A 14,710-nucleotide genomic window follows, 5' to 3' on the forward strand; every position below is an offset into this window, starting at 1 on the left:
CCTCCATTTTCTCACTTTCAGCACGTCCCTCGTCCGACCCCGAAGAAAAAGAGAAAGGAAACATAATCGATCGTCTGCTGGGAGACATCAAGAGCGGCAATATCAAAGATGGTGGCGAGGAGAGCGGCGGCGAATTCGCACGCGCAGGTTTCGCACGTGGCAGCCTCACGAGACGCGGTGTTTACCCGACCAAAAAGATGAATTCGATCGTTGAAGCAGAAAAGATACGGCCTCATAGTGCGGATCTATCGGACTTGAGTCAGAAAATCGATCGAATTGAGGAAAATCCGTCTCCGAATGACACTCCGAATTCGAAACGGAGGCTGAGGGGAACTCCGTCAATAAATGATGAAAAGTTGCTGGACTATTTGATTGAAAATGGCGAGGATGTGATCGCAAAATCGAAACCTAAGTGGGAAGATGTAATAATTGATAAAACAGGTAACATGAGCAGACGACGACGGGAGAGGTCAGTCAGACGCGGGACAATGGAGAACAATTTCGACCGTGAGAGGGAGACTCTTTCGCCTGCCAGTCCTACGAAAAGCCATAGGCGGTGGAACAGTGAACTAAACAAAAATGATATAAATTTAGTACTCGAAGAGAAGGGTGAATTGCCGCGAAAATCATCTCAGGATGATTCTGTGTTCGAGGATTCCGTTCGTCCCGGCTCTACGCCTGTAAAAGCTGCTTTAGAACGTCCTGAAACACCAGTAATGACGCCTGAGGAGGCTAAGCTAGCTGAGAGGCAGCGCAGGCGACTGGAGCGTCAGAATCGGGTCGTCAGTGAGCCCCCGAAAGGTACCACAAATGACATTATGCCGAATAACACAAATCCGCAGAAACCTGACGACCCTCAGACAAGTCCGATCTTAGACGCTGCGACCCAAAGGCGACAGAAAGCTAGGTCCAGCAGGAGTAAGCGTAGCAGTGTGAATTTGAAGGATGTTCATACTGCTTTAAGTCCGCAGACGCCAGAGGTCGAGGATGTTCAGGAGGTGAAGCTAGAGGAGCCGAAACAGGCGGAGGCAGCTGAAAATAAGACCACTGATTCCATTCCGGATCGAGAGGAAGAGGAAAATTTATTACGTCGACAACGGTTTTCGCGGCGCAGCCGCAGTATGCTCAACCCAAGCGAGATAGCCCAAGTCATTCAAAGGATAGACGCACTGCCAGAAACAGATGAACATGGACAAATAAAAGCATCCTCTGTTGAGCAAAATAATAATGAACTGAACTTAAGTAAATTTGAAAAGCAGACGTCATCGCCGTATATATCGCCAAGCAAAAGATATCGGAGCTCGCTGGAACGAACTGACATTGATCGCGCAATACAGGATATGGAGAGAACCCGTGAGGACATTGATAACATTGGTTTGAATGAGAAGTCGTCTGATGAGGACAAAAACAAAACAGAAACTGTTCCGTTGATACATAAACGTACCAGACGTAGTTCTGCGTCTGTATTGAACACAACATTTGAATGGCGAGATGTGTCGGTGTCGGATAAAACTGAAACCATTTTGAATTCGACTGTACAAATTACGCCTGAGAAAACGCCGGAGGTGGACAATAGTGTTCATGCGAGGTCGAGACGACGTTGGCGGTCTTTCCTGAAAGATCGTCATTACGAGGACGATGCACCTGGGTCATCATCACCGGAAACTGTAACACCCGTAACACCAGTAGACGATACTGTTCCCGTGGTAGCGAAGCCAGCAGAAGCGACGTCACCGGAAGGCAATGCTAAACCACCCAAAAAATGGCGTCAAAAGTTGGCGGCAACTTATGCGGAATATGGTGATGATGAAGCAGTTGGAGTATTTAAACAGCAGCCTCTGTCTGAAATTGCGGGTCAGACAAATGATGAAGATGATGTTCCACCACCTGTTCCACCAAAGAAATGGCGCCATACCATGAGTGGCCACGAATTGTCACGAGCTTCAATACCTGGCTCTGATGATGTGCTGTACCCGAAGTCCACTCTGAGTGAGGAAGAGGAGTTGAACCAGTCCACACGTGAGCTCACAAGTTCCGAAGAGGTGCACATCAACCATTCTCAGAGCGAAAATCACCTGAAGGTCATGTCACCGGTTTCACCAATGTCACCCATGTCACCGACAAGGGCATTCAATGAGCCGGGGCAGTCTTTAACTGAAAAAGCGCTGTTGGAACATTCAAGTCGAAAGTGGAAGAATGAAGAAGAGATTCAGCAAGAGGAAGACAGCACTACTGCACTTTGTGAGTTCGCTGAGGCTGAACCCTCTTGCCTACAGGCTGGGGTGCCAAGGAAAAATGCAAGTCCGACACAAGAGAGTAAGCCTGTTACGCGTCGATGGGGTCGCTACCTCGGCGAAGGTGAATCCAATAATGCGGAAGACGACACAGAAGGAAGTGGGTCGGGAGAGAACGATGTGAGTGAAAAGAAAGGACTTGCTGCCTTACGGAGTGTCAGGCAGAGCTTGTACGACAACATCACGAGCCCCACTGAAGAGAAACCGATTACAAAAAGGTGGAGGAGCAACATCGAGGCCGGGGAAGTCAACAACGCAATCAAGAATTTCGAGAATAAATTCGTCGCGAAAGATAAGCGCCCAGGTGATGTGAAGAACATCCAGAGTGGCTTGGCGAATCTGCGAAGGGCAAAGTTTGAACAAGCCCAACAGGGTACTCTTGATGATGAAAAGGAAAAGGAAATAGAGATGGAAGACAGGCGACCTTCAGTGGGGAGCTTAGCGGCCAAGAAGCAGCTGTTTGAGCAGAACCAGCCCCCTGTGAAAATGCGGCGAAACTTCTTTAGCGTTGATGACGATTCTCCGAGTTCGCCACGGTCTTTCATGTCTGAGGATGGGATTCGTCGTGATACGGAGGAGAAAGAGAGGAGGGGGAAGCTGTCCGAAACTAGTGGCATCATCAATGAGGCATTTGGCAACGATACAGAGTCTGAATGCGATACTGGTTTCGAGACGGAGACTCAATCTGATACAGTATCACAACGGACCTCCATGAGTAGCACGTTGGACTCCGAGTTACCAGGCACGCCAACCTTTGCCCGGAAGAAGATGATGACTCCACAATCCGAGACAAATGAAGAGTTGGAAGAGGTCAAATCGAAGTTAGCGAAGAGTGATGAGTTAATCCACAGGACAATCGAGAATGACTGCAGGCACTCTGATGTTTTCCCGAACAGTTTCGACGTCCCAGTCTCCCCGATGAACAAGTTGGGGAGCCAGAGCACACATGCTGTGTGTTCGTCCGATACAAGCGACTACGACAATCTCTACTCACCAGAACAAGATGATAAACTATCACCGCCAGTTGCCTCAATCACTGTTAATTCCTGCCAAGATGTCTCTAGAGCTGGTGTCAAGGACAAGTTAACGCCACATATGACTAAGAGCACGTCCGACTCCTCGGCTAGTTTGGCGTCAACTCTCAGCGTCGATTCAATCAATAGTGTCAAACGGTTCCCTCAGAAGCTACCGCCAACTCCTAGCCCTACAGCTCAAATGCAAACTCGAACCGGATCGGCTACAAGCGTGGGGTCTGCTTCAAGCAAAGAATCAACGAGCACTGTCAAAACAAATGTAGTCAAGCGTTCATCGACCTTCTCTTCATCGTCACGTGTCCGGCCAACATCAGTTACAAAGATGGGCGTCAGTGCGCTGAAGAATGCTTCCCCAAGAGCGAAGACACCTCCAGCAAAGGCTGCAACGCCACCAGTGAAGGCTGTAACGCCTTCTACGGGGAAGACTTCCAAACCTGTATCGAGAACATCATCCCGGTTGTTCAGTCCAACTGCTTCAAGTAAAGCCAGAGATGATACTTCACCGGCAGCGAAGCCAGCGTCAAGAGGGACGGGAACTAGTTCGACACCCCGAACTAGACCAGCGTCCTTCAACAAAACGGCCCGGCCAACCTCACCTGCGAGGTCGGACGTATCCGTGTCGTCAAGCACAAGTGCAGGTAGCCGCTCCCGGGTCCGATCTGGTGCGAGGACTCCCGTACCAATCACAACTCCGAGTGGTCGGGCACAGGCAAGCTCCATTGCTGCGAAGACACCTGTAAGCAAACCACGCGTATCACCGGGTAACAAAATCTCGCCTTCCCCTGCCGCAACTTCCAAAAGTAATAACAAGACTGGTTCAACATCTGCCGTTTCTACGAGAAAAGATACTCCGACTGTAGAGAGTCCGTTCAAGAGGAACATCACCTCGCGGAGTACATTCCAAGCCGATACTGCCGCAAGATCATCACCCACTCCATTCAAGCGCGGGGCCATCACAAGAACGTCCATGCGAGAAAGTGGGATGACCGGGGTAACGAGAAAGGCTCAGGTACCAAAGTCACTTCCACTGACGTCGAAGGCGACCTCAGGTAGAAGTAGTGAGGCCCCGGATAAGAAGACTGTGCTGAGACGATTTGGTTTGATCGGTAGACCAAAGGGCGAGACTGTTGAGAAAGGAGCAGCTCAAGGTCGGGCAAAAACTAAGGGAAATGCAACTACCGATGTGACTTGGGTATAGACTGTACTTCAAATAGTGTTGAAGAATATTGCTGACTAAAACTGTACAAAACTGTGCATCATTCTGTTCGAATGTACATATGATACGTGGACACTTGGGGTGGTATCGCAAAAAATACGATGAGCCATCGTGTTATATTTCGGGTTTGGCACAAGATGTATGAATAGCTTCCAAGCATTATGTGCCTTTTATGTATCTCAGGACTTTCAGCTGCTTTAAATGGACTCTGGCTTTTTATACAATTAGTGTCCCAATTATCACACGTAGTTTATGTACATATTGAACTTTTGAAAATTTACGAGGAACATAAGCCCTTTTTTGAAATCCTGGAACGCCAAGAACACTAACTCTTTGTGTATATATCCTGTAAGACATGACACGGTTGACCTTTAAGGACGGGCGTCTTCCGCAGAAAGATTCTCCAGCAATAAACAAATAATCATAAATTTCATGGGTATCTCTTGTGAAATGCACAATTATACCTTTTGGTGACCTTTGTTGTCCGTCCTAAGAGGGTTAACCCGACTGTAGCTAATTGAAATTCTTAGTAGAAACGTGACGCATTACTAACATTATTTATATAGAATACACATCAAGCAACAGCTAACATATCGTGTACATACAGACTACTAACCGCGGGATACTATAAACCCATGATATGTTAGCATGTACATGAAGCTGCCACATCATGTACATAGACTATGAAATTTGTAAAGTTGTATCGCAATAGGAATAAAGACCTATTCGGAAATTCAACACGTACATGTACATGCACATGAACATGTTAGCTTATTTTAATCGCATGAATATTTGGGAGATCAGTTCTTCAACTCATCCTTTATGCTATCTCATCTTGGAAGAATAAAAATGCTGTAAATGTTGTTTTACATAATCATGTTTTAATCATGTTCGGTATCTTGGTTAATTTTCATAAATTTTTGTATCGTCTTACCATGTTCGAAGCAATGTCCATTGTCAAATGTGTAAATAATGTGTATGTACACGTGTAATGGCATTACATGTACAAGTGTAATGTCATTACATGTACAAGTGTAATGTCATTACATGTACAAGTGTATTGTCACAGCCTCAAATATCCAGCCAGCGATAGTTCCAAAATCGGTCAACAAGACGAGTAAGACACTGACTGATATCGTGTTACTATCGACGGTTTGATATCATGGCCCACTTAACCTTCCCCGATAATCTGACCTCGACCTCTGACCTATCAGATCGTATCTGATTGATGCACTGCTTGGTGGAAAAACTTCATCTAACTTTGATGAGAAGGCACACGGCTTCATCTAACAGGCACTGCACTTACTGACGTGAAGTAGAATTATGAGTTCCAAAATAACGAAATTTGCTGTAAATAAGAAAGATTCCGCAACATCGCGTTTACTGGTAATGGTCACAATTTTGAAAAATGAACTGCTAATGAATTTACTCTAGCCGGTGATTTGTGAAAGATTTACAATAGTTTATCTGCAGAATATTATCATAAATGCATATCAATGTACATGCACACCGCTTACATAATTATCAAGATTCTGTGACGTAAATACGAGACAATTGTAGATTTAATTGTTTTCTGTAAATAAGTGTTACCTATTCTGTAAATAATCACCATCGACATCGCTATAGTCCGTTTCAAGCTTTATTAGACTTCAAATCACTATCATACTTAAATTTGCATAAATTGATATTAATTTGCATAAATTTGTAAACATTTGAATTACCACAAGTATGCGAGAGATTGGCTAGTGATTGCTGTCTTCCTAAGTTTGGTCGGAATGTTAACGTATCTTCTAAGTCATCACCATTATTTCATGTACATTACGAAAATAAACTTTCCTATTTTATCAGAAAAACCTTGTTTTTGATGAAATGATGACTTTCTAGTACACCCCAATGGACCTCAAAATCTGCCGCACTTTGGTGGATCTTGCGAGGTAAGTGGGTGTAACAGTTTGTATGTTCTCGGATAGAGTCGTTCAACAGCAAAGTCAGAATATGTCAAATGGAATGCAACAGTACGAAAACTCTGGATGTTTTTCGAGAAATCTCCCCATAGGATATAGTCCAATCCAAAAACTGATTTCCAGGTACTCTTGTTCTAACCATTCCTTCCATTTGCTTTCTGTTGAACTGTCTCCCAAGGGTTCCATCCAACCTTGTCGCCGTAGATGTCATCGTACCAGGAGTCGTCCAGGCTGCTCTTGGCCGGTGTCTCCCCTGGCCCCATTACTCCAAGTACTAGCTGGTTCGTGGGCCTACCGTTGTTCGCGAGTGTCCCGACTTCATCCGTCTCCTGGATTTGCTCTCGCTCGTTCGATTTTGGGGGAGGGGGAATATTTCTGGCCTCATGATCTGAAATTAAACAAGTCAAATCTTATATTCCAAATTCCATGCACCATGCCTTAAACGCCAGAGTTAGGGTGTTGAAAACCACGATAGCTTCAATGGATTCGGCTAAAAATGAGATAACGTCTTTAAGGATGGTTTGGGACAACGTGAGTTTTGTTCTTTGATCACCCAGGCCCAGGAGAATAACTATTTGGTGCCTTGGTCTTCTCCTTCAGAATAGTACAGGACCGAACAAGGGGGTATTTTTTTACTGCTACACCAACCTTTAGACATGGGTCTACGTGTAGGTCTACTTCATGACTGAATCAAATTGTCGAATCTTGGCAGCAATGGTTGAGGAGGTCCCATTGAAGTGTGTATATACTCACCACCCAGCAGTACCAGGATGAGGACCAAAGCAACTAACTGCATACTCCGCAACATAGTGACAAGGAAAGTGCGACTTCAAGTCTTAAAAACTCCACACACCTTTCAATATCCAACAGACATATCCCAGTCTGCAGTGAGATCTATACCCTCAGACATGCTACTTGACCTCTGATAAGGCATCGACATATCGCTTGACAGGGTCACATTATTAGCATTCATCGCTTGACATGGTACCGTTTTCGCGCTTGCTCAAAACGTCACATCCACTAATAATAGTCAAACGCACATTCAAGGCCAGGGTGCTTGGTTTCCGCCTTACGCGGGAGTATAATGGCAGATGCCGACGTCTTTGTAGGGGGCAGCATTTGAACGGCCCACAATTGAATTTAAATTAAATATTTGTTAACCGCGAAAGGATCACATATATAATAGCCCCTTTGTCCCTTTGTATGTGTTCACTTATCGAAAAATACCTAAACGCGCATGCAAAAAAACAAGGGCTACATGTACTTCTAAATACCTAATTGGTATCCACAGGCTAAGACACATGTACGTTAGGGAGTTGTACAACTCAACAAGTATATAGATATTTAAAGCACCGCATTTAAGGAGGGGAAAGGAATACACATTTGCGTCGAATAAAAATGAGGAGGTAAGTGCAAAATCATTTTTAAAGCAGACTCTGTTTAAACACCAAATGATTTTCCAAAAACTCAAAAGCCTTTCTTCTTAAAGAGTGCAGAGATTTATCTGTATTGGAGTGTTTTCACGGTTAGCCATTTTGGAGGGCAGAATAAGGATTTGTCGTGGGCCTGACTGCTGTCATGGTCAATTTGGCTTGCTTTTCGTTTGTCTGTCCCACCAACATGGTGGCTGCTTACATGAGACCACCCTGTTCACTATTTGTTCCCAAAGTTAGTATTGGGATGGATTTCTTGTGTTCTGTGCTGCCTACTTGATGTATCTACATGTACCAGTTAGGTGCAGTTCGAGTGACAAACACACGACTCAAGCTCGTCTGTCCAAGCTTCAAGAAAACCTGGTGTAGAAGTAGAAAATGTCCCCCTGGGAAAGTTGTCTGGCCCAATTGTCATTTGACGAATTATTGTATGTGGTTCTGTCGAGGCCTTGGCTGTCAATAGCTCAGAGATTAAAGCGCATCATAGCAATTCTTTCCTTTCAATATGATAGCATTAAACCAATAGGCTCTAAAACCAATAGGCTCTGAATCGTACCTCCTTTGCTTTCAGAGTTCTTCGACAAATGAAGCCACTCGCTATTGTTCTTGCCACCTCAACATCCGTCATTTTCATGCTATGGATATATTCCGCACCAACACCGAAGGCTTCCTGGGCTTTCAAATTCAAAGGAATAACCGAGGTGAAAGTGCATAGCCACCGTTCAGAAACCGCGAGACGTGACGTCGTGAAGGAATCATCCAATGGTACTTCACTATCATATCCGGGTATTTCGCGGTATGATCACGTGACCGTAGCGGAGGTGATTTATCATGAGACTCGACACATGCCTGTGCCTAGTAAAGAGAAGATTAGGGGATTTATTGATGATCCTGTGGAGAGATTTGATGAAAAGGTAAAGCTCGGGTCAAATCGGTTTGCTGGTGGTTTTCAAATACATTGTGTCAGGATTTAATTTTATTGAAACACACTGTCACAGTGTGATGGTATAGGAAGGCGTCAGGACTGTACAGTACCGTTGACAGGAATGAACTAATAGATTCGGAAAGAAGTGCAATTACGTCATCCTGGCACAAACATCAAATTTGTTTTCTCACATTCATATCGAGATATTTACGACCTTAGAATCAATCGATACCACTATACGTCATGACATTTTCTTCTCACAGCCTCCGAAATTCTTCATAAAAAGCTGGAAGAACCCGTGCTGGTATGAGAGAACAACTCAGTTAGATGCCGCACTCCAGAGGATATTTACACTCCGCTGCCTCCCTGCATTTTACATAGCAGGCTTCCCCAAGTGTGGCACCACCGACATCTGGTACAGAATACTCCAGCATCCACAGGTAGCCAACTTCACGAAACGGGAATCGCATTGGTGGAGTACCACGAAATGGTACATGAGTAAGTGAAAATAATATTGAACTTACAGTGAAGTAATCACTCTGGTACACCTCACCACTTAGCGCTTTTAATAGATGTATTGTATCAAAGAAATCCGACCATCGACTAAGATCTTGGCTGCCCTGGTTATGTTCCTTTGTCTGTATCTTGTCAGAACCTCTTTTAAACCTATCCATTCTCCACGTTTTTAGAAGGAAATATCAGCGAATACATAAATGTCTATAGTAAAGCCATGATTGACCGGGAGGCAGAGAAGAGGCCAAATCTGATCATAGGTAAGCACATTCATCAAATTGTCGGTTTAGGCGTATCGACCATCGTGAAAGCTGTTTCGGGGGGGTTTCGATGTTATCAAGGTTGACCTGATAACCATTGATAATACAGTAAACAATGTAGTTCATTTGGCAGTATCTTTGGTATAGAAATTTGGTCAGTTCCGATTCATCTCGATGATGTTCTACATGTAACTCTGTGATACTGTGATTATTCGACTACTACTAATGATGCTGGGTTGTTCCTTTAGGCGACGACAGCCCCTCCTATATGTGGATGCAGAACTTTCGAATGATCAACACCATTTTAGTCAGAGATCTGCTCAAGATGGAAGTGACGCCACCTGAAGTCTTGACGCCACATCTTATACGAGAATATTCGCCGCGAGCAAAATTTATTGTTATGCTTAGGGATCCAATAGAAAGGTAGGCGCAACGACTGAAACGTCATCGTCTTCTTATTATACTTCTCCTTCGTTCCATTCTTCTTCTTGACCGTGGTTTGAGACCACATGAAGGCCAGTGTGCTCTAAAACGATCTCCCTGGCCGCCTCGAATAAAATGCCTTACTATGTGATTTTTTTCCTTTTTTCAGGCTTTATTCCCATTACCTAGACAAGGGTTTCATCTCAGCCAACCTTGTCTCAAGACGAGCCATGAGGTCGTTGCTGGGCTTTCACTCCCAAGTAGTACAGAAGACCGCACTGTTTTATGACTGTTTAAAAAGGAAGCCCATACGGACCTGTGCGCATGACCCATTTATATTTAGGGAGAACAATGAGTTTCTGGTGAGTGAAATGAACTGAAATATAAATGAAATGTCTTGATCTTCTGTATTTTCCTGTGAATTGCCAGTGGCAGTAATCTTACGACGAAATGCAGAGAAATGGCATTCAGATCGAAACGATGTTGCAGAAGAATACGTTCGTTCCATTTGTGTATATATGTAGTATCCACGTGCTTTATACATTGAGCAGTTTATTGTTTACCTAGGTTCGCCTTGAACGAGGCCTGTATTCCGTCTACATAGCAGAGTGGTTAAAAATCTTCCCACGAGAACAGTTTCTTTTCTTGCGAGTGGAAGACTATGCGAAGGACGTATCAAAGACCTTAAAAGAGGTTTTTTCATTTTTAGAAATCGGTAAGAAATGGAATTAAATACATGGCAATACGTTTTCTCTGACCTGTCAGTAACAATTTGGTCGTTACTTCTGGTTGTTACTGACTTCGTGCTCACGAGACTGATATGGCTTCATTAACAATTACATGTACATTGCAAAAGGTGTTTGGTCAGAGTAAAAATGGAAAAATATAAAAACTTCTCGTCATGGTTACTAAATAAAATACTCCGTCTGAATACGCGTTCTTTCTTTCAGATCAATTAGAAGACAGCAAACATCGTGATATCGTCGCCGCGGAAGTAGCAAATCAAGCAAAGAAAAAGGGTGATGACGTCATCGGGCCAATGTGGAATATAACGAGGGATATCTTAGAGGAATTTTACCGCCCGTTTAATGTTGCCCTTGCGGGGATACTGGGCGATAAACGCTATCTGTGGGATGATTGAGACACATAATTTACTTTAACACTGATTAGTTTTTAAATGCACATTATTATGTTTTAAATTTAGGTCACAACATTTTGTTGACCAGCATTTTGCTTCCTCTACCATCGCTGAAGTTGGTTGTTGTTACAGCACTGCTCGAAATGTACACGGTATCCGTGGTCTTATCATGTTCGTATTCAAATGTTATGAAATAATGATATTTTTCTTATATCTAGTTTAGTCTATTATTTATCTTATTACCCTCACTGTTTGAACACCAGTCATATGTACTCACATCACGGACCTAAATACACCTAGTGCGCCTATTGCCAGTATCGTGATATCATGATAGTTTTACATGAGGATGTTCAACGCATCCGTTTGTAGAAAAGTCTATGTCTATGCCGTTGCTCTCTGTAAACCAGTGGACGACGCAATGGAGCTAAAATTGAAATAAAACATCGGTAGTTTTGCAGTCGAGAGCGGTCCAAATTCATTGACATGAGCGCTACTCTTCAACGCGATTCTATGTATATCGCAATGCATACGCATGGACCAAATACACGGTGTACATGTTCGTGTGCATATCAATCGACCCTGCCTGCTTCGCTGAATCATTGTATGTCCCTTACCGTGTAAATAGCTCCTAAAATGCCAATGATAAACCCGGCCAAGACGTCGGTCCAATGATGAGCGTTGTCCGTGATACGCTGCAGCGAGACAACAAGGGCTAGCACCACAAATAGAAGTTGAAACAAAGTCCGCATTGGCTGAAGAACTGGCTTAGTTATCTTGGCGTTGAGATACGCCTGCAATAAAAGCCAGGGTAGAGGTTAAAGTAGTCCGAGGGTTGAAATTCTCTGGGTAGAATACCAGATGTAGCAAGCAATGATAGTTCAAATAAAAATCGAAAAACTGAAAGAAACTTACATTGTCACTAAATTTGCTTCTCTTTCTAAAAACCTTGCTATACGCCCTTTGTGAGAGAGGGACTGTCTCTTCTAGAAATATCATTTCTTTCAACAATTCCCTGTTACATATATAGATAACACTCCTCTACACTTACACATATATAAAGTGCCGAACCGGCTGCTGAAGCTGCGTGAAGAGACGGGAAGGATTCACTGAAAGAGTCAATGAACTGGATATTAGGGACTGAGGTTTGGTACCGGGTTCGATTTTAGTGAACCACCAAAGTGCCGAATACGAAAGCTTTCAAAAAAGTACGATATTTGCTGAACGACTTGCCCGATCGCAACCAATTAAATACATTTGTAGCATGGGTGAAGCACCATAGATTATGTCCCCCGGATATTCGCTTTGATCATATATCTAGCTCCCAGTATACATTTTGTCGTAGCTTGCAACGACTTCCCTTACAGTAAGATGTGTGCTTGAGGTTAGTCTTGGAAATGTTCTGGCAGATACGGTTGACCTACCGTGCGTCTTTGACTAAACGTGGATCACCCCGGCAGTGATAATCTTCTGTATACCCGTATCTGTTGACATCTGAACCATCGCAAATAAACGTGGCCGGGTCGGGATCGCAAACGGCAAGGAAATTTGGCCGCAACCTTCCGCAGTAGATCTTAATCACGCAGCAAATGAGAAAGTACCCCGCAAAGCCGTAAAAGAAGCCCCAGTAGTAGTTGAAAGAATTGTAGAGGAATTCACCAAATTTCAAAGCACCGAGTTTGTAGCGTATTGGTATTGTTGGCCGTCTGTAAAAACTTGTGATTCCTTCCGTTATCAAAATCTGGAAAAAAGTAAGTCAAAGGAATGCATGTTAGAACATGAGCGTTTACATACAACAGACAGTTAGATAGAGACGGCTTTTCAAAAGGGAGAAACAGAAAAAACGTGAAGGAGGGAATAAACTCGAAAATGTTGCACCGGCATGACTTCTCATTGCGATCATGCACAGTTCTCGTTCGGATTCCACTGAAATTCTTGTGCATTTTTCTCAGTGGCTAAGAAACTTAGAAGAATCTCATAAAAAAGGAAAAGGGGTCCCTTAACTCACAACTATGGCTGTCGTAATCGACACCAAAATAATGATTTGTGGTCCACCAATAGTGTTGCCTTTGTATTCCTTGCGTATGGTGACGTCATCGCAATGGATTCCAACACTGCGAGGAATCGGAGCGAACTTCAGAAAAAGAGCCACCAGAGACACTGAAATGATATTCATAGAAAATAGGAACGAAAAGATCATCATGCAGAATTCATTATTCAGATAGTTTTCTTAATATCTGAAAGCTTGGCAACAAGCTGTGCATTGACACCAAAACCTGTCAAATTAAGCTTTAGGACTGTCGTTTGCCGTGAGTTGAACCTCTCGTTATTTAACCAACTCTGATGCCACGCGGCGGCACAGAATAATGTTCAATATTTACGACTCAAGCTGTCACTGCAAATGTGGCCGTCTTACTTTGCTTTCGGGCCAAAAAACAGCTGTGATTCCACTATGAACGTGTCTTGTGCTAAAACAAACGATATCTACATTGTTCATTGGAATCGTTTTTGTAATCAATGTTCGATAGACGTACGGGGCAGTCCGTTGCGTCATCCTAATTGGATCGCCTTGTGTACGCAAGACGTACGTCAGCTGTCATCCAACTCGTCAGATTGTTTGTTTTTTTACGAAATTTCTAATGTTTAAAAAATTGAACACTTAAATCCTTAAAATTATACTTAATACACACGTGTACCTACCTATGAGTATGCATAAGCAGTTGAGACCAAACCCTCCAACGTCTATTGTCTTCGTTACCTCTTCACTCGAATCTTCGTCATCGCCTTTCTTCTTCATATTCACTACAAAGTCACATCAACAACGATGCATCCATTCAGCACTTTCCGCGAGTTAGGTCGACCTGACGTCTCCTCAGTATACCAGTATAAGACCTTGTGATTGGCCGAATTCCGAAGAATGAATAGGTCATTCAGAGTTCTGATTGGACAATATGCCAGGCGTCCTTACCAGGCAACGACAGCACTGCAATGTCCGAAAACGGTGTTCTTTAGCACGGCGATCATTGAACGAATCAACAAACGAAAAATCCCGAACTCCTTCAATATCCTATACTTCAGAATATCATCAAAAGTAAAACACGTGGCCTGTGCACTAAAATTCGAAATTACCTACTTTACCTATCCAAGCCTGTTGTATACGAGGCAATTGATTGAAAAACATGCCATCGCAATATAGGGCTTATTGAACGTGTTGATATTGTGACCGATCGTGACGGATATCAAGAGGTCATGGCCTCATTCAGAATAATCGAGCTGCCTACAATTTATCGATTATTTTAAACGACTTTTAAAGGCCGAGGCCTAGTTGTTGTAGAGCGTATAGGCCTACGCAGAAACTCAACGACGATCACTATTTTTGTCTCTCTTCTGATACTGAATAAAACAGATATACATATGTAATACGACTTTTCCTTGTTCTTTTTCTGGTCAATAAACAGACTGATAATTGAGTTTCCTGCCAACAGGATGAAATAACGGATAGCCAGCCATGGC

At 43.5% G+C, this 14,710-nt stretch overlaps 3 protein-coding genes across 4 annotated transcripts in view; 2 read left to right on the forward strand and 1 right to left on the reverse strand.

Moving 5' to 3' along the window:
• The window catches only part of LOC135493167 (mucin-5AC-like), a 42,036-nt gene extending 36,600 nt beyond the window's left edge, over positions 1-5,436 (forward strand). Inside the window, exon 14 of the mRNA XM_064780189.1 lies at positions 22-5,436. Within this exon, the coding sequence (XP_064636259.1) occupies positions 22-4,526 (4,505 nt within the window). The 3' untranslated portion in view covers positions 4,527-5,436. The remainder of the gene's footprint in view (positions 1-21) is intronic.
• A 3,350-nt stretch (positions 5,437-8,786) lies between these two features.
• Positions 8,787-11,203, forward strand: LOC135494086 (carbohydrate sulfotransferase 15-like). The gene is made up of 7 exons (XM_064781837.1): positions 8,787-8,875; positions 9,000-9,364; positions 9,556-9,720; positions 9,888-10,062; positions 10,232-10,424; positions 10,630-10,777; positions 11,013-11,203. Exons 1-7 carry the CDS (start codon positions 8,787-8,789, stop codon positions 11,201-11,203), a joined length of 1,326 nt encoding a protein of 441 aa, XP_064637907.1.
• Positions 10,335-14,408, reverse strand: LOC135493443 (phospholipid phosphatase 2-like). 2 transcript variants are annotated; one of them, XM_064780800.1, is made up of 7 exons: positions 13,898-14,408; positions 13,206-13,357; positions 12,622-12,938; positions 12,249-12,306; positions 11,815-11,991; positions 11,478-11,624; positions 10,335-10,745 (listed from the first exon to the last, which is right to left on the reverse strand). In XM_064780800.1, exons 1-6 carry the CDS (start codon positions 13,992-13,994, stop codon positions 11,526-11,528), a joined length of 900 nt encoding a protein of 299 aa, XP_064636870.1. In that variant the 5' UTR covers positions 13,995-14,408; the 3' UTR covers positions 10,335-10,745; positions 11,478-11,525. The 2 variants fall into 2 exon arrangements, with proteins under 2 accessions (XP_064636870.1, XP_064636869.1); XM_064780799.1 differs by having other exon boundaries at positions 10,335-11,624.
• Between the last annotated feature and the right edge of the window lie 302 nt (positions 14,409-14,710).

This window comes from Lineus longissimus, chromosome 9, assembly GCF_910592395.1.
Source record: "Lineus longissimus chromosome 9, tnLinLong1.2, whole genome shotgun sequence".
Taxonomy (NCBI): domain Eukaryota; kingdom Metazoa; phylum Nemertea; class Pilidiophora; order Heteronemertea; family Lineidae; genus Lineus; species Lineus longissimus.